Genomic DNA, 27,004 nt, shown 5'->3' with positions numbered 1-27,004 from the left:
TGCGATCGCATTGTAATCTGTAATCGTGTTGCAATCGCTCCGATCTATATATAAACTTGGTTTACATATAGCTGTAAACTTAACTTTGCATATATATGTAAACTTTATTTACATATAGCTATTATTATATTAAACTTTTTCCTATACACTCAATTAAATAAAAGATCAAGAGACATTATGATGGTTGCAGTTGCCGGGCACCGATCGCATCGCTGGACTGCATGGAGGAGTTCCAGGGGTGCGGCGACCACGTCTCCAGCAAGAGCGAGAGCCATGCGTTCGTGTCGCGCCAGACCTCAGCAGTCACTACGGCCCTCAAGTACAAGCCTCTTGGCAAGTCTGGACTGCGCGTCTCGCAACTAGGACTAGGTGAGGAGCGGGGCATGCAACTAGGACTAGGTGAGGAGCGGGGCATGCAACTAGGGCTAGGTGAGGAATGGGGCATGCAACTAGGTTTAGGTGAGGGGCGGGGCGTGCAACTAGGACTAGGTGAGGAGCGGGGCATGCAACTAGGACTAGGTGAGGAATGGGGCATGCAACTAGGACTAGGTGAGGGGCGGGACATGCAACTAGGACGAGGTGAGGGGCGGGGCATGCAAGTAGGACTAGGTGAGGAGCGGGGCATGCAACTAGGACTAGGTGAGGAATGGGGCATGCAACTAGGACTAGGTGAGGGGCGGGGCATGCAACTAGGACTAAGTGAGGGGCGGGGCATGCAACTAGGGCTAGGTGAGGGGCAGGGCATGCAACTAGGACTAGGTGAGGAGCGGAACATGCAATTAGGACTAGGTGAGGGGCGGGGCGTGCAACTAGGACTAGGTGAGGAGCGGGGCATGCAACTAGGACTAGGTGAGGAGCGGGGCATGCAATTTGCAACTCAGACTAGGTGAGGAGCGAGGCATACAACTAGGACTAGGTGAGGAGCGAGGCATACAACTAGGACTAGGTGAGGAGCGGAGCATGCAACTAGCAACTCGTACTAGGTGAGGAGCGGAGCATGCAACTAGCAACTCGTACTAGGTGAGGAGCGGAGCATGCAACTAGCAACTCGGACTAGGTGAGGAGCGGGGCATGCAATTTGCAACTCGGACTAGGTGAGGAGCGAGGCATACAACTAGGACTAGGTGAGGAGCGGAGCATGCAACTAACAACTCGTACTAGGTGAGGAGCGGAGCATGCAACTAGCAACTCGGACTAGGTGAGGAGCGGGGCATGCAATTTGCAACTCGGACTAGGTGAGGAGTACTAGGTGAGGAGCGGGGCATGCAACTAGCAACTCGGACTAGGTTCCGAGGCAGGGCTGTAGCTTTAGTATCTCCTTCACTCCCTCCCCATCCTTCCGAGCAGCATCAGTAGCTCCCTCACTCGCTCCCGCCCCTTCCTTCCGAGCAACATCCGTAGCTCCTTCACTCACTGCCTCTCCTTCCGAGTACCATCAGTAGCTCTTTCACTCACTGCCTCCCCCTCCTTCCGCGCAGCATCAGTAGCTCCTTCACTCACTCCCTCTCCTTCCGAGTACCATCAGTAGCTCTTTCACTCACTGCCTCCCCCTCCTTCCGCGCAGCATCAGTAGCTCCTTCACTCCCTCCCCCTTCTTCCGAGCAACATCAGTAGCTCCTTCACTCGCTCCCGCCCCTTCCTTCCGAGCAGCCTCAATAATTCCTTCACTCACTCCCGCCCCCGGCAGGAGCGTGGATCACGTTCAGCCCCGGGGTGCCAGAGGAGACGGCCGACGGGGTGGTGACGGCAGCATATGACGCGGGTATCAACTTCTTCGACCTGAGCGAAGCCTACAGCAGCGGCAGGGCAGAGGTGCAGTTTGGCAACCTCCTCAAGAGGAAGAACTGGAGAAGAAACTCGTACCACGTCATGACCAAAGTCTACTGGAACGCCAAGTGAGATGTCTTCTTTTATGGCTTGTGCAAGCATCCGAAAGGTCCATGTAACTGAAAAGGATTTATTCAATAGCGCTTTATGATTTAACTCAAGGATTAGCCAGGCCCCAAAAACAATATCGTACAAATCGCTGCGTGTCCTAGCATTTAACCGTACATTGTTTAACTTAATACTTTATGAAACTTTTTAGATCTCAAGAACGTCCATTACGTTCTTTTGCAAGTTTATTATAAATATAAGGAGTTTACCAGGTTATCCTCCAATTTGCATGCAGAGAAAATAGTATGACCGGACGTTCACTACCTTAGCTGCAACGGATGGCCGCCCAAGGTTGCACGCTGGCCACGAACTTATTAAAAAGCTAGTTTAAAAGAATTGATATTGAAAACACAACTTTCCAGTTCACCACTGAAGTTTCTAAAACGTTTAATCCAATAGAAACATAGCACTTTAAAATGGTCGATCACTCTACAGTTACGGTTACAGTTAGGAGCATCACAGACACTGGCAAATAATTAATCGGCTCAGTCAGGGATAGGGCACACTGCTAGACACCAAGCTTTATGCCAGATCGGCAGTTACTAGCTACCACTAGGGAGGTCAAGGCCTATACTTTCAGAAAAAAATTTAGAGATCGTAAGTTCATCAGCCAATCATTGACGGCCTTTCAAGCAAAATACACCAATCATAGACAAGAGAATGGAGCGTAAGTATTTATGTACGTTCACTTAGCAAGTTTTGAAAGTATAGCCCCAGAGCAGCAAATTCGCCGATCGGCTAGCAGGACACAACTGCTGTCTCATACAAGGAATCGACCTCGTCACCTCGCTCTCTCTCTGAGACCAATCTTCCCTGAAGGGGTCAGAAGTCTAAGTTATTCAACCGGCTTCGATAAAAACCCATACATGTATGTAGTATAATTTATCACCTAGCTTAAACAAATTGAAATGAGTAATAAAATGTCTAAAAAGACCGTGAACGATTCTCATTCGTTATCAATAGAAGTTGTAGTACAAAAATTATTATCAAACCGTCTTAACATCAAAAATGAGTAAATTCTTTTCCACAACTTTTGCATTTCTCTATTTTCGATACTAATTTTTACCATCTTATGTGCTTCAGTTGCTTTCATTCGTAAATGTTTAGTAGTTCCATCAAAACACAAGGCAATCCGTCCACACAGCAGCCTGCCATACAGCCATCTTGCCACTCAGCTGCCTGCCATGCAGCCATTTTGCCACACAGCCAACCTGCCACACAGCAGTTTGCCATACAGCCATCTTGCCACACAGCAGCCTGCCATACAGCAACCTACACAGGCAGGCTGCCTAAGCGATTTTCTCAATCGTTCAGCCTGCTGAACTGGACCGTGAAAGAGAGCCGCTGGCGCCTTCAAAGCGCCCCATTTTCTTCCTTGTTTGCATAATCATCGCTAAAAGAGCTCTTCTCAGGAGCTTTTGATCAGGCGCTCTGCAAATTGTGCCGATGTGATGTGCCTGGCCACAGGCCGCGCACCACTTTCCCATGATCTTATCTCTCACATTCTGAACGTTACCCTACTGCAAATGCTAATGAAATGTTCTATGCATTTTTTGAATTTGGTAAGAATTTTTGGCGACTTTTCTGTTGTTTTCAACTCTATATTCACATTTTCAGTTATCATTATCATCGATGTTATTATTCGAGTTTTAACATACGATCTGTTGCACATTTATAGTCCTTGCCACTGAAACGCTAGCCGCTTTAATGGATCAAGTGATGGTTATTGCACGCGCCTCCGAAGATCACTAACTACTATTATTACACTTCCTTTTTTTACGCCATTATAGGTATTATGTTCCATCATGATAACATATAGGTATTCTGTTATCATGATGGAAAATTCATGCGCCATTATAGTTTATCATGCGTTATCATGAATTTAAATTCATGCGCCATTATAGGTAATATGTTCCAACACTAACATATTATGACATTAGTGCATTATGATGCTTTCATATCAACATTTGTGTCACTAGTACACTAGTGACACAAATTCACTAGTACACTAGTACACATTCCGTGTTGGCCAAGTCGTAGTAATAAGGTAGCCAACAGCTCAGTGGCCAGCAACTGAGTATCCAGCAGCTCAGTGGCCAGTAGCTCAGTGGCCAGCAGCTCAGTGGCCACAATCCACCGTACCTAACACCCTCTACGCTCAGGCAGTCTAACAACAACGGTTCTGCTTTATAACGTCAGCTTGCTTTAATGGCCCGTTTAGAGCCTTTGTGGCTTCGTTGGGATTCATTACGTCGTTTTACGATGCAGACTTACGCAGTGGTGGTCTTATTGCCTCTAACATATAAACGTTGTGTACGGTGCAATTCTCTTGAACGAAACTCGGCTCTAAATATATAGCCCGGATTGCAACATAATTCAACCTCATATTCCGGGTAAGTCCTCTGTTATTATTTTAATGAACTGTAATCCGATTTTTTCTCTAAGCTATTCACTTTAGGCTGAGCGGTCGCTTTGACTAGTTTCATGTGTTTATATGATGCTTATAAACGTCATGTTCACTCATATATGAATAGTATCATTTTCAACTTAAGCTCCTATTCTGACTAGATTTCTTCATAGCTATTTTTTTATTAGGGTATGGACGATTTTCCATGTTATCATCGCAATTTACATTCGATTATTTCTGCCAGTATTTCATGCCGTCGAACGAACATAAAAGTTTAAAGTTTGTACGACCAAACCGAGAAGTGTTATGTAAGAAAATTCCTTGATGATTCGTTAAAATTTATATATTGCTCAGGCCTTTTTTATTGTCGGTTTGGATGCTCTAATGCCCAACATAAAATTAGAATAAACTTGAATTTAGCTTTCCTTGACAAAATCTAAGTACTTTTTTATTCGTACTTACTAAATTGCATTCGTTCACTCGATTATATAGTTTGTGGTTGGTTTTGTAGGATTGAATATGAAGAACTTATGTCTACTTGACCACCATTTCCAGGTAAACTAAACTTTCCTCAGTTAATTTCTTATATAAATCTAATAGATAGTACCCGCACTAAATTCATGCATTCTATCGGAGCCCTGACTCTGGTTTCTATGGTTCTATGTCCTCTATGGCCCTGGACTCGAGAACAATCAATATTGCGGTGTAACAAGTTTAGTCATAATGGCAGCTGCTAACCAATCAAAAATCAAATGGTGATAAGAAAGTCATTGTAATTGGCAATGATTTAAAAATACTGTGAACGATGAACTTCGTTCACTATTAGCCGTGTTCATTTTATCTCGTGGGCATACCGAAAGCCACATCTAGCGTAGCCGCCTTGGCAACATTTATGTCGGACCTTACGTGGGCGGTAGCGACGTAGCGCAAGGTCAGGTCTGAGCGGCTGTGAGTCAGGTAGTCAGTCGTGTCCCGCCAGCCCTACAGTGAGGTTCTAACCTGAACTCACCTCGCTCCGTTGCTAAGTTAGCGATCTTGTGCTCCAACGCTAGTTCTTGTGTGGCTGTGCTCTATATGATCCATCAAGCAGTGTAATGTCCATCGTGCTTGTTCTGTTATTTTTTAAACGTATCCCTTTGAAGTGTGCTTTGCTGAAATAAAGCTAAGCTTTACCGTGTTAACCGAACTTTTAATGAAAGACATCCCAGTGCAATAAAGTGTAATTTAGTTTTAGCAAAAGTCCTTGAACTTTTCACAAGATAGTTGCCGGCGTTTGGCCGTAAGAGCTCCGATCATTTTGACAAGTTTAAGGGTAGCGGCAGGCGTCCGGTGACAATACGAACTGGATATTCATCCAAAGGAATAAAGTTTAAAAACTAATTAATCATCTAGATTGAGTTCTCTGATCGACCATCATTTTTCACGGACAAAAAACTAAATTTAACGTGGAGAAAGATCCTATTTATTTTTGTTGAACGTTCCCCGCATTTAAAATATTTGAGACTTTTGACATATTTTGCATATTGAATGTATAGATAATTTTTTAATAAACCAGCCATTTAAGGTTTACGAACTCTCGCCAGGGGCGACGAGCGCGGCCTGTCACGCAAACACATCGTCGAGTCCGTGAAAGGCTCCCTGGAGCGCCTGCAGCTCGAGTACGTCGACGTGGTCATCATCCACCGCGCCGACGACATGTGCCCTATGGAAGGTAGGGTGGTGTGTGCTGCTGACATGTGCCCTATGGAAGGTAGGGTGGTGTGTGCTGCTGACATGTGCCCTATGGAAGGTAGGGTTGTGTGTGCTGCTGACATGTGCCCTATGGAAGGTGGGTTGGTGTGTGCTGCTGACGACATATGCCCTATGGAAGGTGTGGTGGTGTGTGCTGCTTACATGTGCCCTATGGAAGTTGGGGTGGTGCGTACTGCTGCTGGCATGTGCCCTATGGAAGATAGGGTGGTGTGTGGAAGGTAAGGGCGGTGGTATTAGACGATTTCAGTATTATGACACTCTATTCTCTACAAAATGTTATTAGTATTTTTATGACGATGATATTATTGTTCATTTGTCGTGCACAAAATATTTTTTCGCGGTAACATGAAAGTGAAGTTGATATAATTCTACCTGAAATACTACGCGTAGAAATTGTATAAACATGAATTTTATTTGTTCCATCCACAGAAGTGGTACGTGCGATGTCGTTCTGCATCGACCAGGGCTGGGTGATGTACTGGGGCACCGCGCGGTGGTCGCCTGTCGAGATCATGGAAGCCTGGACCAACTGCCGCCAGTTCAACTGCCCCACGCCCATCGTCGAGCAGTCCGAGTACCACATGTTCTGCAGGGGCAAGACTGAGCTGTACCTGCCTGAAATGTTCAACAAAATTGGTAAGTACCGCATTTCCCGCTGGGACAAGACCGAGCTGTACCTGCCTGAAATGTTCAACAAAATTGGTAAGTACCGCATTTCCCGCTGGGACAAGACCGAGCTGTACCTGCCTGAAATGGGCCGCGACATGTACTTTGACCGCTATATTTATACTTGGGCCGCTACATGTACTTGGGCCGCTACATGTACTTGGGCCGCTACATGTACTTGGGCCGCTACATGTACTTAAACAAGTTTTTATTGAAGTACGGCCCCAGTTCTGTAGTGTGTCACTGTGTCTAGAATTTAAGCAAACGCCCAATGAATGCCGTTGCTTGTCTCACTAACCATCACCGTGCCCGTGACAGGTGTGGGCACGATGGCGTGGTCGCCCCTCACTCTCGGCCTCATCTCTGAGAAGATGGACAACGGCGTGCCCGTCTTCACTCGCCAGAGCTTCAAGGTGACTATCTCGATAATTATATTTTATCAACAATAAAGAAAACGTGTATTTTATATAAAATATTTCGAATATTATTCGAATGTGACTTTAGGAAAATGGAAATAGAGGTAAACTTCAGCACCTTTGAAAGCCTTTTTCTGTACCGAGACACTTCCCCTCCGGTGAACTATAGAAAAAATTTTGTATTAATTTTTGTCTGTGATGGATTCACTTCGTGTTCTTATCTCTGGGAAAATATTTGATATGAAAATTTGTTGTAGTAAAATAATATTCAATTCTGGAATGGAAAGCGTTATGTAGGTTTCTATCGAGTTCTCCGATTTTGCAATGTTGTAAGTCAGTATAATCGAGTTGACCCAATTTAAATTGACACTAAACTATCTACATTAAATTTGAATTATTTATTTGGAACAACATTCCAATTTGCATATATCGTACGATTCTATTTAACTTACTTGTAGTTTATTGCTTACTGGAAGAGATATGCTGGCAAAGATGCTATACACAGTAAAATGAATAAGTCAAATTGTCCAAATAGCGACACACAGTCCTTAAAAACAGCAGAAAACGGACGTAGCACTGAATAGCTTAAGCTGTGCAAGGATGACTCATTTTTTTGAGTATACATATAGACTCATGTGTACGAGAAAGCCAAGCATGAACATTTTTTTCGTAGAATCGATTTTTCTCTCGGCGAATTTTGTCTGCCTATGTTTAACGCTGGTGCTAATGGTAGGTGGAGTTACATCTGTTTTCTTGCGGTTTTGTGTGATATTTCAACATTTATAATCCACTAACCATTACAAACTGTTTGTTCTCTGAGTTTATCAATTGATAACTTTAATCGCGCTATTTAATAGAATTCCTTTTAACGGTAAAGTTTGACTAATCACAATTTGTATAGCGCTATCATTCTTCTTTATAATTTGGTTTATGCACTACAAACTCGGTTCATATGCGCTTTATCTGCCGAACTTTTAAAACAGCCTTCACCTGTGCACGCGTGAACGGGAATTTTGAGAAAAAAGACTGCCCAATTGCATGGGTCGTTCCCATTAGACCAGAATTAAAGGCCGCTCGACGCCATTTGAATCTTTTTTTGAAATTTTTTAGTTTAAGTGTTTGTTATTATTCGGATTCACCTCCATAATGATTTAGATGAACAATATTATACTTTGCTCAAGCCTCCCGCATTTTGAATCTTATCGGTTTGATGTCAGACAGATTCCATGAACACCAATAACTAATTCTCGAACATAATCCTGCTACCTTCCATATTTTAGTGGGATATGGGTGTTGTATGTGGGTGTTATAGTGGTATTACCTCGAACATAATCCTGCTACCATCCATATTTTAGTGGGATATGGGTGTTGTTGTGCTATTAACATCCGGTGTCTTTGGACCTGCGGAGTAGATCTCCTGACGCAGTCACAGGAGAATCCAACTCATGTCTCTCCCTTGCAGAAGAAAATTTCGACAACCTTAGGCTGGATCGAAGAAGATTCGCATGCTTCTGGCAGTGCAAAGGAGCAGGTATGCCTTTACCTCGTGGTTGACTGCCTATTTCCCGCTGCTCTTCACTCCCACCATTCCATATTATTCTCTGCGTTATTATCATCTTTATCTACAGAACTCTTCGTGCATTTTTCTTGCTGCTGTAACCTTGTATGATAAGTCAAACTTCGCGCCTGCTTCCATTGTCAAGTAATTGTATCGCTATGATATTTTCCGATGCTGTGATAGTCGTGCTGTAAACGTTGCTTCGTGGAACTTCACTGTCAGCACACTATGAGTATTTTTTCCGTAAATAGTAACAGATTCAATCATGAAAGATGTTATTGGTTTTATTATTATGGTGTTGGTAGTCGATCCGAGGTGGGCATACCTGAGCTCCGCATAAAAAAAATTAAGTATTTCTGATCCCCCTAATTAAACATAGCGGTCAATCTCATTCGAGGATAATATTTAAGTTAAATAATTTTTCCTTGTAGTTAAAACGTTTTTTTAGTTTGAGGATTACAGGACAACGGTTGTACTTATTTTATAACACGGATACTTTCATACTCGTGATATGTGATAAAGTGTTTCATACCATAGAGAGCATAGAAAACCCTTTTCTATTCCTAATTTTCGCGATAATAATAATGTTGAATTTTGACGAATAACTATCATATTCACAATTAATTGCGAATAACCATCAAAATGAGATACACTCATGAAGCTAAAATTCCAGTAGTAACAATATATATTTTAAACTATTGTGAGTTACCAAACTCGAATGGCCTTTAAGTTTTTGCTGAAAATTAACAACCTCCGCGGACTGCACCTCACTTTTTCTGCTGTGTAGCGACATGTTGGCTTCTCGTCCAACATTTTTTGTAATCCTATCCCTAGCTTCGTGAGTTGCCGTGTCTACGTGGAATGTTTATGTTGTATGTAATGCTTATCGATGTTCTATTTTGCTTCTCGATGTTCATACCAATGTCGTGTACTAATATTAACGGAAATGAATATCAACCTAAAGTAGATGTATTAATTGTATTACCTATATTCAATGTGTTGGGCTTGCAAGGTACAATGTTTTTTAATGATCAAAACGTCCTTGAAGTAAAGTTTCATTGACCTAACAAATAAGAGCTTTTAAATCATAAATGCACTAGTGCAAATTGTTGCTTTATAAATGTTAAGATAGTCAATGCATGAAGTAGACCATCTAATTTTATGGGCGTGGTCTCTGGCAATTGGCTTATTTTCTTTAAAATTAGAATTTCCTCTCGTTTATAATAGTCGATTCCCTATAGTCTTAAAACAGCTGCCCTACGTGAAAAACAAACATTGTTGTCGCGTAATCAGCATGTAGTTGCTGTAGTTGTTGTGTGGTGGAAGTTTGACTTGAGCTAATCAGTCATTAAAAATTTCAAACGTTTGCTATTTTAGATCTTAATATAATGTTCCCCGTTATATGAGAACGTCTCAACTCAGCATTTCAATATTGTTCCCCGGAAATAAGTAAAGATGTGCATTCGATTCTTTTCTTGGAAATTTTAAGCGTTTTTAATGTCATTTTCTGCAGCTGATTTCCCGAGTTCCCTGTTGTTGTAATCTTCTGTAATTCTACATTAGAACCTTATTTATAACTTACCTTGCATTATAATTATGTGTTGAATTTTCGCTCTTCATCGTTACGGTTTGTTGGATTTCTCGGCAACTGCTGAATACTGGAGCAGAACTTGAGGAAGAAGCAGCACGCCTGCCTTCACGTGTAGCTCTCTCTTTTTTTCACCCGGAAATGAGTTTTTATTATTTATTCCTCAGCATAAGGTACACATGACTGACCCACATATTAACTCCGTATACTTATGACCTACCCCAGTAGGGTACACGTGCCCAACCCATCTTTTATTTCCTTATAACCCACCCTAGCATGGGTACACGTGCCTGACCCCCTTTATATCTCCTTATGACCCACCTCAGCATGGGTACACGTGCCTGACCCACCTTATACCTCCTTATGACCCACCTCAGCATGGGTACACGTGGCTTAAGGACAAAAGCAGCAGCGGCGACGACGCGCGGCGCCATCAGTCGCGGCTGCGGGAGCTCGGGTCGCTGGCAGAGCGGCTGGGCTGCACCATCTCGCAGCTCTCAGTCGCTTGGACTCTTAAGAACGAGAACCTCCACTGCGCCCTCGTGGGGGGCGCCTCTGTCAACCAGCTCCTCGAGAACATTGCTGCGCTTCAGGTACCTTTGAATTCTCAGGGGTACCTTTAATTCTCATTTTTTCTATTAGGATATCAAATATTGTATTGGGTAGTAAATAAATTCAAAAATAAATTGAGAACATTGCTGCTTAATTACGGGTCTGTCTGAGGGAGCAACTGCGGCTATGTTTGAGAGTGTGAAGAGATATTTGGAAAACGTGTGGAGGATGAGGGAGAGGAGGAGGATGATAAGAGTGGAGTCTTGAGGAATGGAGGGTTGAGAGAGGGGAGGGTGGGAAGACATATATGACCGTGCCGAATTGTTTTAGCACCTTGTTTTATGAAATTTTAATTTTTTGATGCTAGTAAAAGTTTTTAGGCAACGTGTATGACCGATATAAAGGTCGTGACCGGAGGTCACCACGCACCCCAATTCCAATTCCAACTGACGCCCTCACTGAGCTACAAGAGGATGCGAACCTTGCATTATTCCTATACGAATTTACTGGACTTATCAATAGAAATATTAATAGTTTTCGAACCAGGTGTTTTTCGTTATTATCGAACACAAATATTCCTGCTCAAAGCCATAGTATTTTAGCCGCGCGTACGCGCGCTGTTAGCGTGTCTTACACTCAAATAAATATATGTGTCATATTGTCCAAATAGCGATACACATTTCTGTTTGATCATAAAGTATGATCAGAAATATCCACAGACAGTGTGGAATGATTGGGGGAAATATGGACATAATGATGCACGAATGAGGTCAGAATGATCCCTACAAGGGCAAAATATGTATCACAATTCGGACTAAGTCCCACTCATGTCTCTGATTGCACGTGTCCAACAGGTTGTGCCGAAGTTGACCAGCGAGGTGCTAGGAGTACTGGAGCGCACACTGCCGCTATTATTATATTATTATTATTATTAATAGTATTATTATTATTATTATTATACAACAGGTGGTGCCGAAGTTGACCAGCGAGGTGCTAGGAGAGCTGGAGCGCATACTGGACAACAAGCCTGTGCGTCCAGTACGAGTGTCTACACTAGCCGCCAGATGACAGGAGCTAGCGGCACAGGGCATCATCGATGATGATGATGAGGAGGTCGGTTAGACTGGGTAAACATCATCGTCAAGTGCCAATAATTATATATCAAAACTATGACGAGTTCTACTTCTATAATTATATACTTGGATGTCTGCTAGTTCTATAAATACTTCTTTGAATCTGCTCGATTTTATATATTTATCTTCGTTATTTTGTTGATTGTTCTACTTTTGAGCATACCCGACTGATGTTCAAAGTTCTTTTGAACGTTATTTGTGACGTGATATTATTCCAGAACACTATATGATATCTTGCAAGTTTATTTTTGGTTTCGTGGCTCGTCTGTGTTTTTTGTTCCATCGGGTTTGTGTTTCATGCAGTTTTATCTTTTATCAATATTGAACAATATATTCTTATCTTTTTATGTTGACTTGTGACCTTCTTGAGATTTGAGAATCAAGCGCACGTACTGCCATTGCTAGTCGTTCGGGTTTCAGTAAAAGATCTATTTTCAATTTACTGGTGGTATATATACATCTATTTCCCATGTACGGGTAGTTTATTTACATTTATTTCCAATTGACTACCCGGCTACTGATAGTTCTCATGGGTATGCTTGTTATCTCTAAGTCCGTGTATTAAATGAGAAGAATCTTTAAAATTTATATTATTATATTATATTTGAATCTTTACTACAAGCTACCGAGACCGATCGACGATCTCGGAAGATGCAATATTAAGTAATGGGCTACGTTTGCCTTCATTGCTAATTGTTAATAAAACCTAAATCTTTTTGGGCAAGTCACTTTTTTTAAGTTTGAACACTGGCCTCACAGTACTGCATCACGTTAAAGTTTTACTAGACGAATTTCTTGTACTCTCAATTTTGGGCAGCTTATTCTTCACCATTTCTAATTTTTTTTATTTCAAGATTTTTGAGATCACGGTCGACGATAGCAATGCACAGTCGGAATCTCAAAGTTAAATGCCATGCCAGGAATCGAGTTCCATTTTATGTGCATATTTGAAACATATTCTAGATCAAATAAAAGCTCGATCTTGGTTCAAAAACCCAATACGCTTCACAATCCGTCGTTTCCTTCCCGACTTGTTCTCATTCCCAGGAATTTTGTTCTTTGCTTTCTCAGGAATCATAAATGTCGTAATATGGGCTAGAATGACTAGAAAAGCTAAACATGAACATTTATAAGCTATAAATATATGTAAGTACGAGAACGACGTTCAGATGCCAAAGCAAAGTTATCAGCTAAAATCGCTGAATACTTGAGATGCGATCAAAACCTCTAAAAGGTTGATTAATTAAATTAATAGATCGCATGTAACCAAATGATTTTTATTAATTCAAACTTAGATTTCGGTAAATCCGTAGTTATTTTCCAAATTAGATCGTTTCGGAATTAAATGCTCGTATCGTCCGTCACGAATATTGTGATACTCGATCATGTTTTTGAGCTTGGCAAAATAATGAAGAATGTAAGTGCAATTCAAAAGTTAGATAACAAACTAATTTTTACTGCGAGAAATGCCGAAGTTTTTGTGGAAAAATACATGTGAAGGCCCAGGAAGAGATGAGACAAGCCGGTCAACTGAAGCTATAATTACGTTGATGATTTGGATGTGGAGGCTTAAATTGTATTGAATAGTTGAGAATTTGTAGCACTTCAATTTCATCTTATCTGTAACTTATAAATTTATATATTCGTATCCTCATCAAAATGCATGGGTACGTTTTCCATTTGTTATGCAAGCGTCAGAATAACATTACGAACAAATTTGCATTATTGCTACGTTCTTATTTAGCCAAGCTACATTACTATAGCTGAGGATTTTTCATGGTCCTTGATACCTGATCAGTTGTTTATGCATAATTTTTAATAAATACTTAATGTAAACTAAATAAAATGTTCAAACTTGAATTTTTCTATAGTATAGATTAAATAGTAAAATTTTTCTTTAGCCAATTCTGGAATGGTTTTTACTTCTTCTGGCTTCTGTGTGTTACGAAGAAATGCAATCTGTTATCTTTTTATATTATTCAGGTTTCTGCAGTCCTTTGAATTAAGGAACAGAAATGCTGCCAAAATGTGTGTCAAATGCTGACAGTTTATCCTGCCTTCGGCTGAACATTATCGAAACGCCGCCAATTTTAGTCTTCCGCGAACGCAAGTTTTCAGGAAATACATCATGTCCTTAACTAATGTTTATATAATTACTTAAACGAGTTATAATTTTGACCGAACAACTGAAAACATGAATTACGCTCCTGAATGTAATTAATTAATCAAACATTAAAAAAATAATTGTAAAATTAATCGGGTTTGCTTACATGTCGGTCTGCGTACAAAGAATTTTTAGACCAGACTATGTACTCGTGAACACAGTTAAATTCTCTGTGCGCCTTCATTTCAATCTCGTTTTATTAAAAAGTATTAGCAAACTTACATTTGTATTCAAAAAATTTTATTACGTAACATATGCTACGAGTCTGTCTCAGTTAAGTGACACGTTTCCCGTTCGATGATCGTAATGCTCTCTAGAACTACGTTCTAGACACGTACATTTTAAGATGAAAAGTCTTGAGTATAAGATATACAATTTTGCTTATGTTTCTCTCGATAAATGCAGTTTTTCAGCTCGCGTATATCTATTTTCGTAATCTGTTTATGGTGTCAACATAGTCAACATAGTCTGATGCCTATAACTGTATTGTCGCGATTCATATATAGTACAATACTTCTATTGGGTGTTAACCCTCTACCGCAGTACGTCACTCTACGAGAACATAACTTTTAACCTAAATTACATGTAAACTATTGAGTGTAGCAACCTGAGGACGTTTGTACGCAGCAGAGAACATTTTAAAGTTGTACGTGGCGGCAACCATCAGTGCAAGTCATTTTGCGCTCACTAGAACGTATCCTTTTTGGGAAGTAGGCTTGTGACAATATTGCTCCTGTTACTCGTGTCAGGCGGTAGAGGGTTAAAAGGCATCGCGCGCGGCGACGCCGTTCAGATATCTGTGGCTTAGTACCATTTCCATAAGAGTTTCACGTTATTGCTAAGTAGTTCGTATTCCTAAAAAAAATATTTTGTTTCGTTTTGCATCGGATGCTATTTACCGTCCCTGGACTAAATTAATTAATTAATTGCTATTCCTAAAAATGTTTTGTTTATTTTACATAGGATTCTGTTTCCCGGGCCTGGACTTAATTAATCAGTCCAAACTAAATTTGTTCATACCTTTGGCGAAGCCCCTAATGTATGTTTACGCGAAAGTTAATACTAACCACAATTTATCTCTTCTCTGTTAATATTACCGAATTATTCCCGAGTATCGCCTAAAGAGAAGTTCAACTTGTATTCCTATATGATATTCGTAGATTTTCGTAGATGAAAAATATCGATATTTAATACTAGAGGCTTGGCGATGAAGCGTTAGTTAATAGTTGGCCTGTGAAGGCATCACAAGCGATTCCTTCCTGTACTGATGTCATATCTCCATTTGTCTTGTTGTTGATAACCGTTGATTAGTCTATAGATATTTTAGAGTTAATTATCACCTGTTAATTGCTGCATTGGAATGCAATAAATTTATGTGCCTATTTGCAATGTTTTAATGTCATTTTACGTTATTTCACCGAAATTTCGCTGACTTTAAGGCCGTTGTGCCGAAATGACGCACTATAATTTATCGCAATAGCCATACATTTTTCCTGTACCGATAATTAAAATTATTTGAAGCAATAATATTAATTTAATAACGAGTCTTAGCAATTCAAGAGAAAGGCCTCGCTTGGAACAATACTTTTATACCTCTCGTTTTCTTGTCTATGTTGCCTGATCCTTGCCGACAAATTTTTTAGGTTTTTAACGTTTTATTAAAATATTTTGCCTAACATACAGAAATTTTTGAATAAGCCAACGGGTAAGGTATTATTGGCCAGACTTTCAAAATTTACCATTGCCAGCTGCCTGACTGTGTTGTATGATAGATTCAATGTAAGTGGAAGTTGAAATTTATATTAGGTGGCTTTTCTAAATATTTTTATATTACACAGGATTGAGAGGAACAACTTACTTTTGAATAAGATAACTAATTTCGTTGCATACTTTGAGAAGAAACTATTTGATCTCGATACACAGCTTTATACTTTTTTCTATCGCCCTTTGTGATTGACTGATTGTTCATGCTCTCAATTCCAATTATTCATTTCATGTCTTTCTTAGGGCTCATTTTAGCTTCTTACACTCGCATAATTTAGTTTCCGTTCAATACCAAGCATACTTTTTACGGAGAATAAAGTCAATATTGCTGGTTAACATTGCACATAAGAAAAAGCAGATCTCCACGTCAGGGACTAAACGCTTTTGAATCTCCACGTCTGGTCTAAGTACTTCTAAAGAATCTCCACATCTGGTCTAAGCGCTCTTAAAGAATCTCCACTTCTGGTCTAAGCGCACCTAAAGAATCTCCACGTCTGGTCTAAGCGCTGAATCTCCTAGTCTGGTCTAAGCGCTTCTAAAGAATCTCCACGTCTTGTCTAAGCGCTTCTAAAGAATCTCCACGTCTGGTCTAAGCACTCCTAAAGAATCTCCACGTCTGGTCTGAGCGCTCCTAAAGAATCTCCACGTCTGGTCTGAGCGCTCCTAAAGAATCTTCACGTCTGGTCTAAGCAAGATTCTCCACATCAGTGTCGCAGTGCAGCGATCTCACTCCTTGAGAACTGTTCGTTACGATCATCTTGTTGGGTACTTGCCTTGTAATGCTTTGTAAGGTCTTTCCTTGTATTAATTGCTCGCTTGTAAAACGGGCATCCGGAAACCTCTCACCCAACAATTTCATTTAATAGCAGCAGTTCTATTGGGAACTCCCAGCAACTTTTTTTAACTGTGGTAATTTACACAGTCGATGCTCCAAAATCTTTATTTCAAATGCCAAGATAAATTTTTTAGTTCCACAAATGACACTACAAAATATGTTTTATGGTGCTTCTTTAAAGTAATCTCTAAGAAGGCAGAGACGAAGACAATGCCAAGGAAATTTACAATATCTTCATTTAAACGTTTCGGTGGCGAGCTCTACCATCAGTTAAAAAAATATTTAGAATACAAATTCAATCACCAGGGAAAATCGTAGTGTACACGAACGAGAAAACGAGTTCGATTAACATGCAATTCTTCTTAGTGAATTTGTTATCTATACCGACTAATTATATAAGTTATATGTATACATAACATGTTTATTTCTTGGCCACGGAAATTTCAAGACTAGAGCCTCGTGCAAAGTCAACGATTTCTTTTTAATTTCTTTGTAATGCCATCAAGTGAAGTTCATAAGCTAACCTCTTAAATTTTAATTTTTCTAATTTTTATGTGGTCAACCAAAAAGTGAAGTTTACATGATAACCTCTAAATTTTCATGTGCCGGCTGGCAAGAAATTTTAAGCCCACAATCTTTGGAAGAAATTGAATATGTTAACGCTGTGACGGGGATGGTGAGTCATTTGATATTTCCCCCTTGCAAGGCGTTATTCGCCCGACGTCATCATTGAAAACCGTCATTCCGCTAGGTGAGATGTTATGCTCGTAACAACCGTAGTGATTCAATGTCAGTAACGCTTCGAACGAACTGTAAATAATTGGTTACTATCAATATTTGAATTTTCATAAAATAATATACAGGTGGGGGTCTTCTGCTTATGACCAATCTATTCGACTAACGACTAACCCTATAACGACCAACTTCCGAAAAATACTCTGTAACTTTTGCCATCTGAATAAATTTTTTCCAGAATCTGAAGGCTTCGAACAAAAAATATTCTGCAGCTAAGACATGAACGTTCCATTGAAATGACGTTTAAATACATGAGATTTTTAGCCTGATGTTGGTCATTGAAGGGTTACAAAGCATGCGAGGGTGTAGCTTATTTGCTAGGTAAGGCCTAGCAATCACCGCTCCAGTATCCTGGCTTTGAAAGTCGCTGTCTCGATCGCTTCCGTGTGTTGTAGTGACAAGTTGAATTACTGGAATGTATTGTAGAGCGTGTGATAAGATAATCAATTTGCTGCTCAGCTTACATCTTAACGGTTTTCCTGCATGTATCATATTATTAATAATAAATATTTGAGAAAATTTGCATAACGTGGAAAAAATGTTTCAAATATTTATTGAAACGTAACGTAATCTTTTATGATTTTTTGTAAAATTTACAAAACGTTTAATAAAATTTACAAAATGTGAAAAAAATTTCAAAAATTTGCATTGCCCAGCAACAGTCGGGTGCTAGAAATGTTACCTAGAAGATGAAACATTCCATGGTTGATTCAATTAGGATTTCGTATTCCCTTACTTGACATTTATTAGTTTAAGGGGCCAATTTTCGCAATCTTCTTTAATTTAAATTGATCCTATTCACCTAGTTAACTCCCTACGATTGCGAATATTTTTTCACGAATGTTTTCACGAAAGAAATTTGAAGAATTTGAGTTCACATGTCGTGCACTTGCTTTGGGTACGAATAGAATTGCGTACGTAAGGTGGTTGGCCCGCGGGGCTGAATCTGCGAATTCTGCTTCAATTTTTTAAATATACTTATTTTCACGGAAGTTATAATGCATTGGTTAACTAAAATTGGGAGCTGTTAATAAAATTGTTTGCTCATTCAGTCTTCTTGCTTACCAAAAATCGGTGAATTTTTAGATTGATCAAAAAAATAATGGAAAGTCGTAATTTCAGAAATTTTTCTTTGTTCAATCAAAAATTCGACCCATCTTTTTATCTTCTGTAGACATTTATTGCAATTCATCTCAGAAGAGGAGCTGGCTATCTGTGAATGTAGACTGTATTTAGCATTTACTCACAGCAGCTTCCATTTTCACATTGCTAGGCGGCGAGATGACATTAAAATCATTTTCGGTCTAGCATGGTCATGGTCTATCATCGGTAGCTCACCGTTTCGCCCAGTTACTTTAAAGATTTTAATATTTTTAATCACTAGGTGTCAGCAAACTTTTTGACGGTCTTGAAACATCATGACGGTTTTGTTCGAAAATCAATTTATAGAAAAAAATATTCTTCCCGGAAAGTTTTCATTGATAGCAGTAAACGAATAGGCATAAATATTTCGTCATGAGAAATTGATCTAAACTTGATATTTTGCGTCTTTGATCCTTGGTTTCATAGTTAGATTTCTCGCGTGCTATCAGAGTTTTGATTTTTATTGGAAAGCTGTTAATGAGATCGGCATCAACATGTTTCATCTAAAAATAAATAAGGTTAAAATAATCTATTTCAATATCTTTGGAGGCGCTATTCATGTTTAGTTTCTTAGGATCAATTTCTTTTATTAACATGCACGTCGTGTTGTCTGATATTGCATGCTGTTGTCTTGTTAGTAGTTGATGCACAGTAAGCATTTGCCTCACCTGTTTATTTCTGAAATGCTAATTAGAATTGAAAATTCTTCTGTTAACTAAGATTTGTTTGACCTATTCATCCTATTGTGTGGTTTGATTAATTTTTTGTGTCTATATGTCGATGCAGATCTTTTATCAATAAGTGAGCTTTATGATAAGACTTGTTCTAGATTAAATTTGAGATTGACTTGAAATTAATCATGAGAGTAAATGTAAATAAGTTGTATCGATTTTATGTGGCAGTAAAGATTTTAGATTTTGGTTGCAAACTAATCGTCAAAAATAATTCCCTTCGCACACATATGAAACGTTTTTAAAGTTGAATTCTAATCAGTACTTTATCTTTTCAGGAAATCCAATCTAATGGAAAGACTCCTTTCTGTGCCGTGATGTAAGTTCTTGTGATGTTCGCTGACATTCCTACCCTCGGTTGCCATCCTCAACTCGTCCTACGTCCGAAGATGGCTATATGTCCTGGCACTACTGAACCCATCTCGTGACTGCTGATGTTCCTGAACCCATTCCATGACCGCTGCTGGTCCTGAACCCATTCCATGACTGCTGCTGGTCCTGAACCCATCTCATGACTGCTGATGTTCCTGAACCCATTCCATGACCGCTGCTGGTCCTGAACCCATTCCATGACTGCTGCTGGACCTGAACCCATCTCATGACTGCTGCTGGTCCTGAATCCATCCCATGACTACTGCGGGACCTGAACCCATTCCATGACCGCTGCTGGTCCTGAACCCTTTCAATGACCGCTGCTGGATGGACGGCAGGCAGTTAACATGATAGGACCGTAACCGCGGGTGTAATCACCTTGCACGTCTACGAGTGCAGCTGATGGTTCATCAGGAGTTACACAATCCTGCTTTGTGATGGAGTCCTTGACAGCAGTAATTGCTTCGATCAAGTTTCATGGCAGAACGATTTTTAAAGTTTTCAGATTTGATTATCATACCATTCAATGGACGCTTGCCCGCCGTCCTGGTATTTCCATGATCATTGAAAACTTTTATCTTTGTATTGTTACTTCCATTGCGTTAGCCTCCGTTACGAAAACAACGAAATTTCTTCCCTAAAACTGCTCTCTGCATATTTATTACTTTTTAGAGTTCAGGAACATTTTGAAGAATCCACAAAGGTTGTAAATTCAAAGCATTTACAACGACGACGTCCACTAATGAGGCCACCAAGAATAATGGACAGTTGGCTGTCCTCGCACCACCGATCGCTCTCCACAGAAGCCATGCTCTCTCGCCCCTACCGCTCTGCAGTGGCCCATCTGCAGTTGGGCTCCTGCAACAATATTGTGTCTTTGGATGGGATTAATTAGTATTGAATAGGATAATCTCTGAAGGCGGCTTGCCCGAGAGTGAGATCGTCTCCACTAAAAAGATAATCTTTTCGCATGACGCACATCAATTCTAATTATGTGGTGCGACAGGTGCTAAAATATCTTGGAGACGACTTTCCTGAGCATCGAACCTGCATAACAGTTGTCGCTTGATAAATTCCTGTCGCACAATAAAAGCCCAGTTGCGAGATGAGATTCTCTGATACCTCTATTTCATAAACTTGTTATTTTTCAGGGATAATCACTCGGCGACTAATTGGTTTTAATGTTGAAGATGATAGTGCATTCTACATTCGCTGTCTAGAAATTTTCCTAAATAAAATGACTAATATTTGTTAACAGTTCATAACGATGGGCTTGATCTCAAAACTGGATAATAAGATGAGGGCCAGTTGATAAATTTTATCAATGCTCAATAATCCTAACTTTCATAATAGTATTTGTTTCCGAGTGTTTAGATGAAGTGAAATATAGTAAAGCCAGAAAAATGGCGGGCTTTATCATAATTCACTTTTCACAGAGGTCGATTTATAAATATATTGAATAATTATTCTTGTTTTTAAGAATATCTAAATTTTTCTTATTATGAACCAATAGCGTTCCGTTAGAATGTTCAGCGAGAAAAGGTTGAACTTGGATTGTGAGTTTTGTCCATTCATATTGCTTTCTGATATCTTACTTACCCTGCACTAACTAAAGCGGAGTGACCGCCTGGATTTCTCCATGCCTGTAATAACTCTCGCTTCGTTGGATATCCTCGCTTTTCTCGAGCACATCGTAACTAAAAATACTCATTTTGCTGAAAAAATATAATCGTTGAACGGTTGAAACGTTTCAACAATTAAACGTGATTATATGCATGAGTCACTTTTATTAGCTCAATGCTTCGTGTGAATGAGAGAAACCTTATTACTTGACTCGCTGATATGCGTCACTCACCGTTATTAGTTAAATCCTTGGTGTTAATGTCATTGGATTATCTAGTGATTCTAGTCGGAGGAATGACAATGTTTATTTGGTACCGTCTGTAAGTGAGCTATTCCATCATGTCTTTATTATATTTTACATGTAGCGGGACGATCAGTTGACTCGATGTATGGAGCTTATATATTGTATAAGAGGTGTGAATGGATTAGTCTCGGGTTTTAAAAGAACGTATAGAAGACCTCTTAGTATTGCTTAACAAGGAATACAAATGTCTGATGTTTGCATTGTATTCACCAGCCTTTGATGAACGTTCTTCCTTATGACGTAAGACCTTTACTTCTCTTCATCTCTTAATAATATTTTGCAGATAATGTGTAGTGCAAAATATTTAGAATTTTCAAACACTTCTGTAACACATAGCGAAAGTAGAGCGAAACTAACACTTCTACCTTCCTCTTTCTCTGGGCCTGCAAATTTATGAATAATAATTGCACGACTTCGGCTTCAGTATTACCACTGGGCATTTGATGCTAATCCTAATTACTCAGCCTTGTTGGTCTCGAGAAGCCAAGAAGCTGCGCGTTTTGACTCTTATAAGCTTTTGTCTCGTAGGTTAATGCCGTTGAAACAATGTTCATTACGAGTAAATTCCGTCGAAACAACGTTTGATCAACGTTATTTTTACGTCAACTGTCTGTCTGCCGCTACTTCCGAACAATACTCTTGCATCAAGCCAGCTAGGCGGCTCGTATAGGCGGTCTCGAGTAGCGAGTGCTGCGAAGTCTGCATGTTTTGTTGTTAAGTAATTGCTGTTCTTTTTTAATACATAATTATTAAAGAAGAAAGTTATAAGTACTTTCTATAAGTTATAAAAGTAGCAATAAGATCCTGTGAAATAATTTCTTAACTTAGATTCTAATTCAGTAGATTTTTTGTAGTGTTGCATGTTAGCATTAGACCGTTGATCGTCTTTCAGCATCGCTTATATCAAGTATAAATAAGTAGAGGGAAGATATATTTCTTCCACGTTGTTATAGCTTAGCTGTATAATTAGGAACGAAGTTTTTGATGGTGATGTTTAGAATGCGTCTCTTCTATATATTGGACCTGAAGCTTTCTTCTTGATCGTAATATTCGACAGGTCGTTCATGTGCGTGCCCTTGCCTTTAAATAACAATATAATTTATTGAATATTTTTTGTTTAACCAATTGTTTTGGTAGCCTAGTTCTTTTGGTATCTAGTTCTACCGGGTTGAACATGTCTTTAGGCCGGATACGTCACAATGCAACGAGAATTCTGGTTGCATTGACCCAATCCTCAATAAGTAATGTGATTTTTCCTGGAAGTTTGTGCAAGTGAAAAATTACATCTGCAACTTAACTTCGTATAAAGAATATGTACTTTAGCCTGAAAATGAAGTTTAGCTGATTTTCGTATTCTGATTAATTATATATTTCGTCGATCCTTGGTCGCTTTAGCTTTGCGAATATTGTTCTGTGAGTCTTCAATATGCAGCAGACATTCAACAGCGAAATTCAAATTTCGTGCTTTTTCTATCCTTTGCATAATTCAGAGGATTTTCTGTCACTATCTATCCACGGATAACAACGCTTCTAGGTTTGAAATTTTGTGATTATTCATGACTAGAATTTCGGGTCATCTTATACTTATTTTAAACTCTTTTTAGTAGACTTTATTTTTCTTCATTCTGAGCACTCGACGATTTTTCTGTTCATTTTTGTTTCAACGAAATAGAAAAAGTTTACTTAGATATAATCCACGCAGCTCGCCGAAAACATTTATAATATTCTATTAAGCGTTTTATTAATTTTTTATGTACTGTAAAATAACATACTTGAAGCAGAGAAAAATTAGGTTATGCAAACAAAAAAAATATAATTCATACGATGTACGAACCAGCTATAAAATCTCTTTAGAGTTATTCTTACTAAAGCTTCAGTTCAATTTTCCTGTTGTGAGTTAATGATTAAAAAATTTACGTGTATATTGTGATGAATTTTCTATTTCGTATATATACTCTTACAGCTGTGTTATATGATCGAAGGCTATGCCTTGTGAACATGTACAAAGCATTGTTGTCGAAGGCATGTTTTCAGTGCTGCATATACAGTACGTTACATAGTCAAATTCTACGCAAATCTACATCGTGATTTGTTATACTTTGCTATATGGTGAAATGCAATACTAGATGACTGAAGACTGCTATGCTATACATTCCAGTATGTACTATGCTATGTTTTTGAAGTTCGCAGGACCTGACGGGAGATTTAACTTTCATTCTCAAATCCTGTGATACGAGCACAATTTGATGCGGCATCATCGGTTTCTGTATTTGAAGTTATGGTTTAGTTTAGTGATTCTTCTAAATGGGCACGTCATCTGAAGTTCATTGGTGTGTCATATCTTTTTTATTATATTGATGGTACTTGGCCCACCCTTCAAGGGCAAATTTGTATAATATGACATCCTTATATGTTAATTGTCAGCCGTGTAGTTGGACGAACTGTGCGACTTTGCTGGCCAAGAAAAATTGGCCTGGTAAGACTTTTCGATAATTCTTCTTCTTCTTTATAGGAGAAAAACTATTGCGCTACCTTTTTATAGCTATTCAAATTAATTGATCAGATGTGTGGTTTAATTATTTTCTAGTATCCTATAATAATTTGTCGGAATCTATTGATGCTTCTCTGTTTGTTTGAATTTTCTCTTGTATAATAAATACGAACAAATGCTCACAGTGTCCCCCAGGCTTATTGCTAAATTATGTTCGTGTAAAATGGTGTATATCATCTACGACTGCGTGCTATTTTTTTCTCCAAAAGAATTTTTTAAGTAATACTTTCTTATTATCGTTATGAACACTTGTTGATAGAAATTTTACTAAAATGACTGATTTTTAGAAATTAGGGAAGATGGTGAGGCTATTTCCAACATTTATTTCTTTCTATAGAATTGCTATGGAACGGTTTCGTATTGTTTACGGTTTTGTAAGGCGAAACAGTTCTTATGGTACCTATAACGGTTTCGTACTGTGTAACGGTTTTGTACTGTTTAACTATTTCATACTGTATAATTGTTGCAATGTGAACTCCCTATTGCTTCCATCTTATATTCACCGCTTGCTTAACTAGCTTAAAGTAAGTAATATCGTCAAGAGTTTATTTCGAATATTACTTTTACCAATCTCCGGTCGTGTAATGTAAATTTATATGTTAAATCCATACTCCTCAAGAAACCCACTAATGCTTTTGGAGTTTACTAAAAGTGGATTTTTTGTAAAGCTAAAAGCTAGAGTTCTTGCAGAAAACTGAAAGTAATTGGGAATTTATTTCTAAAATCCTTTGTGATCAAAATTATGTCTAGTAATTTTTGGCACGAGTGTCGTTCGCGTATCAGCAGAATTGTTTGATATTCAATATTGTAGGATAAATATTGAATTAGTACTTGAAATGCTTCTGTCATTTGCCATAGAACTGATCATTGCACATCAAATAAGAATTTAATTACGACTAAAGAATAAGGGAGCTCGTTATACAGGACGTGCAATATGTGGTGCAATAATACTTACATAAAGAATTACGGCTTCTTCGGTTAATATTTTGAAAATGGTTATTAAATACGCGTGTCTTTAATTTACAGAACCATAAAACTGATCTTTGCAACTCATAGCAGGGTTAAATTAGGTTTTTATTGGCTTTCATGGAGTATAGTTGTTTGTGTGTAATTGTAAAATTGTTTTCATATCAATTGTAAAATTGTTTTCAAGTATGGTGATTCTCTCTATGTTTTAACGCCTCCTGAAGTGTAGGATGATTTCCTTCAATTGCGCATCATGTGCAAAACACAGACGTTCTGGTCTCGTTTTTGCTCGAAGTGTTAAGTAGTTTAGTAGGTAATGCAGAGCATGATGTCATGGTTTGCAACCATGTATTTCCCGTTCATATCAAGTTCTTTTCTTTAATTTACTAATTATTAATTTTTCTTATTCGTAGTGTTTTCAGTCTTGAAAATAACCAACATTAACTTACAATTAATGAAAGCTTTACAGTCTTCGCTGTAATTGGTCAGATTTCCTCTTGAAAAGAGAAGTTAACATTTTGTGATATTATAATTCAATTTCTATTCATCTAATGCTTACAAACCTCTCGACAGAAAACAGTACAACGGTAAGAAAACGCCGAACTTATTATCCTACAGTATTGGCTTGGAGAATTCAACCCGAAGAACATTTACAAACCTGAAAGTTATTTTCCAGTTCCATCGGAATCCATCGACAGTAAATGGAATTGAAAAATTTTCCAAAAGTTTCCTTGGGTTAGATGCATCTGACTGATTGAGGTAAATCCCTGGTTAGCCATACTGGATTGTGGTAAATCCCTACTACCTTATCACCGAGGTATTTGACAGAACAATACCAGAGACCTGCTTGGTAGGAATACTGCACAATATTAACAGACCACTTTTATAGTTTATTTGATGATTATGGTCATTTGAACGTATTTGTATTGAACTTAAAAGTTCATAATAACAATTGATATTGGAATTAAATGTGCTCTTCACATTGAAACATGCGCTTCATTTTTTCCTGAGTTGTAGAATAGAGGCGGAATTTTTCTACTTTTGGAGGGATGTTAACTTAGAATCGATTTTTCATGTTACTTCATTGCCAAAGTTTTACACATCATTGTCCGGTTTGGCCTATAGAATGGAAACAAATGCTAATTAATACGTTCGCTGATTTACGTTACTGTGGTCATGGAGATGCATTATCTATGTATTAAAAACGTTCAAGTAATCCAATTTACATTCTATTGTTTGGTTCCAGTTTCTTGTGTTTGGATAAAATGTGTCACTCGGAGTTGTGTTAAGGTCCCGGGGCAATACTTTCAATACTCGCTAAGTGAACGTAAGTACTTACGCACTATTTTCTTGTCTATGATTGGTTGATTTTGCTCGAAGGCCGTCAAGGCTGATGAACTTACGATCTCTTAACTTTTTTAAAAAATAGGCCCAGATTCACAACTGCGAGGCCTCACAGGCTTGGCGGGCTCATATGGGATTCCTTAACATAATATATTCACAAAGTGAGAGTGGCAGCAGAGGATTACAGATGAACGGGGCAATAGAGCTGGGCCTATACTTTCAAAAGTTAAGAGATCGTAAGTTCATCAGCCAATCATTGACGGCCTTTCAAGCCACTCTTTTAAAAACAGTTAAGAGATCGTAAGTTCATCAGCCAATCATTGACGGCCTTTCAAGCAAAATCCACCAATCGTAGACAAGAAAATAGAGCGCACGCAAATACTTACTTTCACTTAGCGAATTTTT

General features: G+C 38.9%; 1 protein-coding gene across 2 annotated transcripts in view; it reads left to right on the top strand.

Annotated features, from left to right (window-relative positions):
* The window catches only part of LOC108669814 (voltage-gated potassium channel subunit beta-2), a 106,011-nt gene extending 79,774 nt beyond the window's left edge, over positions 1 to 26,237 (top strand). The window contains exons 5-13 of one of the 2 annotated variants that reach the window (XM_018157223.2): positions 191 to 369; positions 1,688 to 1,895; positions 5,926 to 6,053; positions 6,524 to 6,730; positions 7,079 to 7,173; positions 8,639 to 8,707; positions 10,700 to 10,915; positions 11,841 to 11,987; positions 19,718 to 26,237. In XM_018157223.2, coding sequence (XP_018012712.1) covers positions 191 to 369; positions 1,688 to 1,895; positions 5,926 to 6,053; positions 6,524 to 6,730; positions 7,079 to 7,173; positions 8,639 to 8,707; positions 10,700 to 10,915; positions 11,841 to 11,942 — 1,204 coding nt within the window. In that variant the 3' untranslated portion in view covers positions 11,943 to 11,987; positions 19,718 to 26,237. Of the gene's footprint in view, positions 1 to 190; positions 370 to 1,687; positions 1,896 to 5,925; positions 6,054 to 6,523; positions 6,731 to 7,078; positions 7,174 to 8,638; positions 8,708 to 10,699; positions 10,916 to 11,840; positions 13,861 to 19,717 lie in introns of those variants that run through there. The other variant, XM_018157224.2, reaches the window with a different exon arrangement.
* The last annotated feature ends 767 nt before the right edge of the window (positions 26,238 to 27,004 follow it).

Source organism: Hyalella azteca, unplaced genomic scaffold (genome assembly GCF_000764305.2).
Source record: "Hyalella azteca isolate HAZT.00-mixed unplaced genomic scaffold, Hazt_2.0.2 contig10992, whole genome shotgun sequence".
NCBI classification, from domain to species: Eukaryota; Metazoa; Arthropoda; class Malacostraca; order Amphipoda; family Hyalellidae; genus Hyalella; species Hyalella azteca.
The sequence above is the reverse complement of the archived record's forward strand: the minus strand, read 5'-3'. Positions and strand labels throughout refer to the sequence as shown.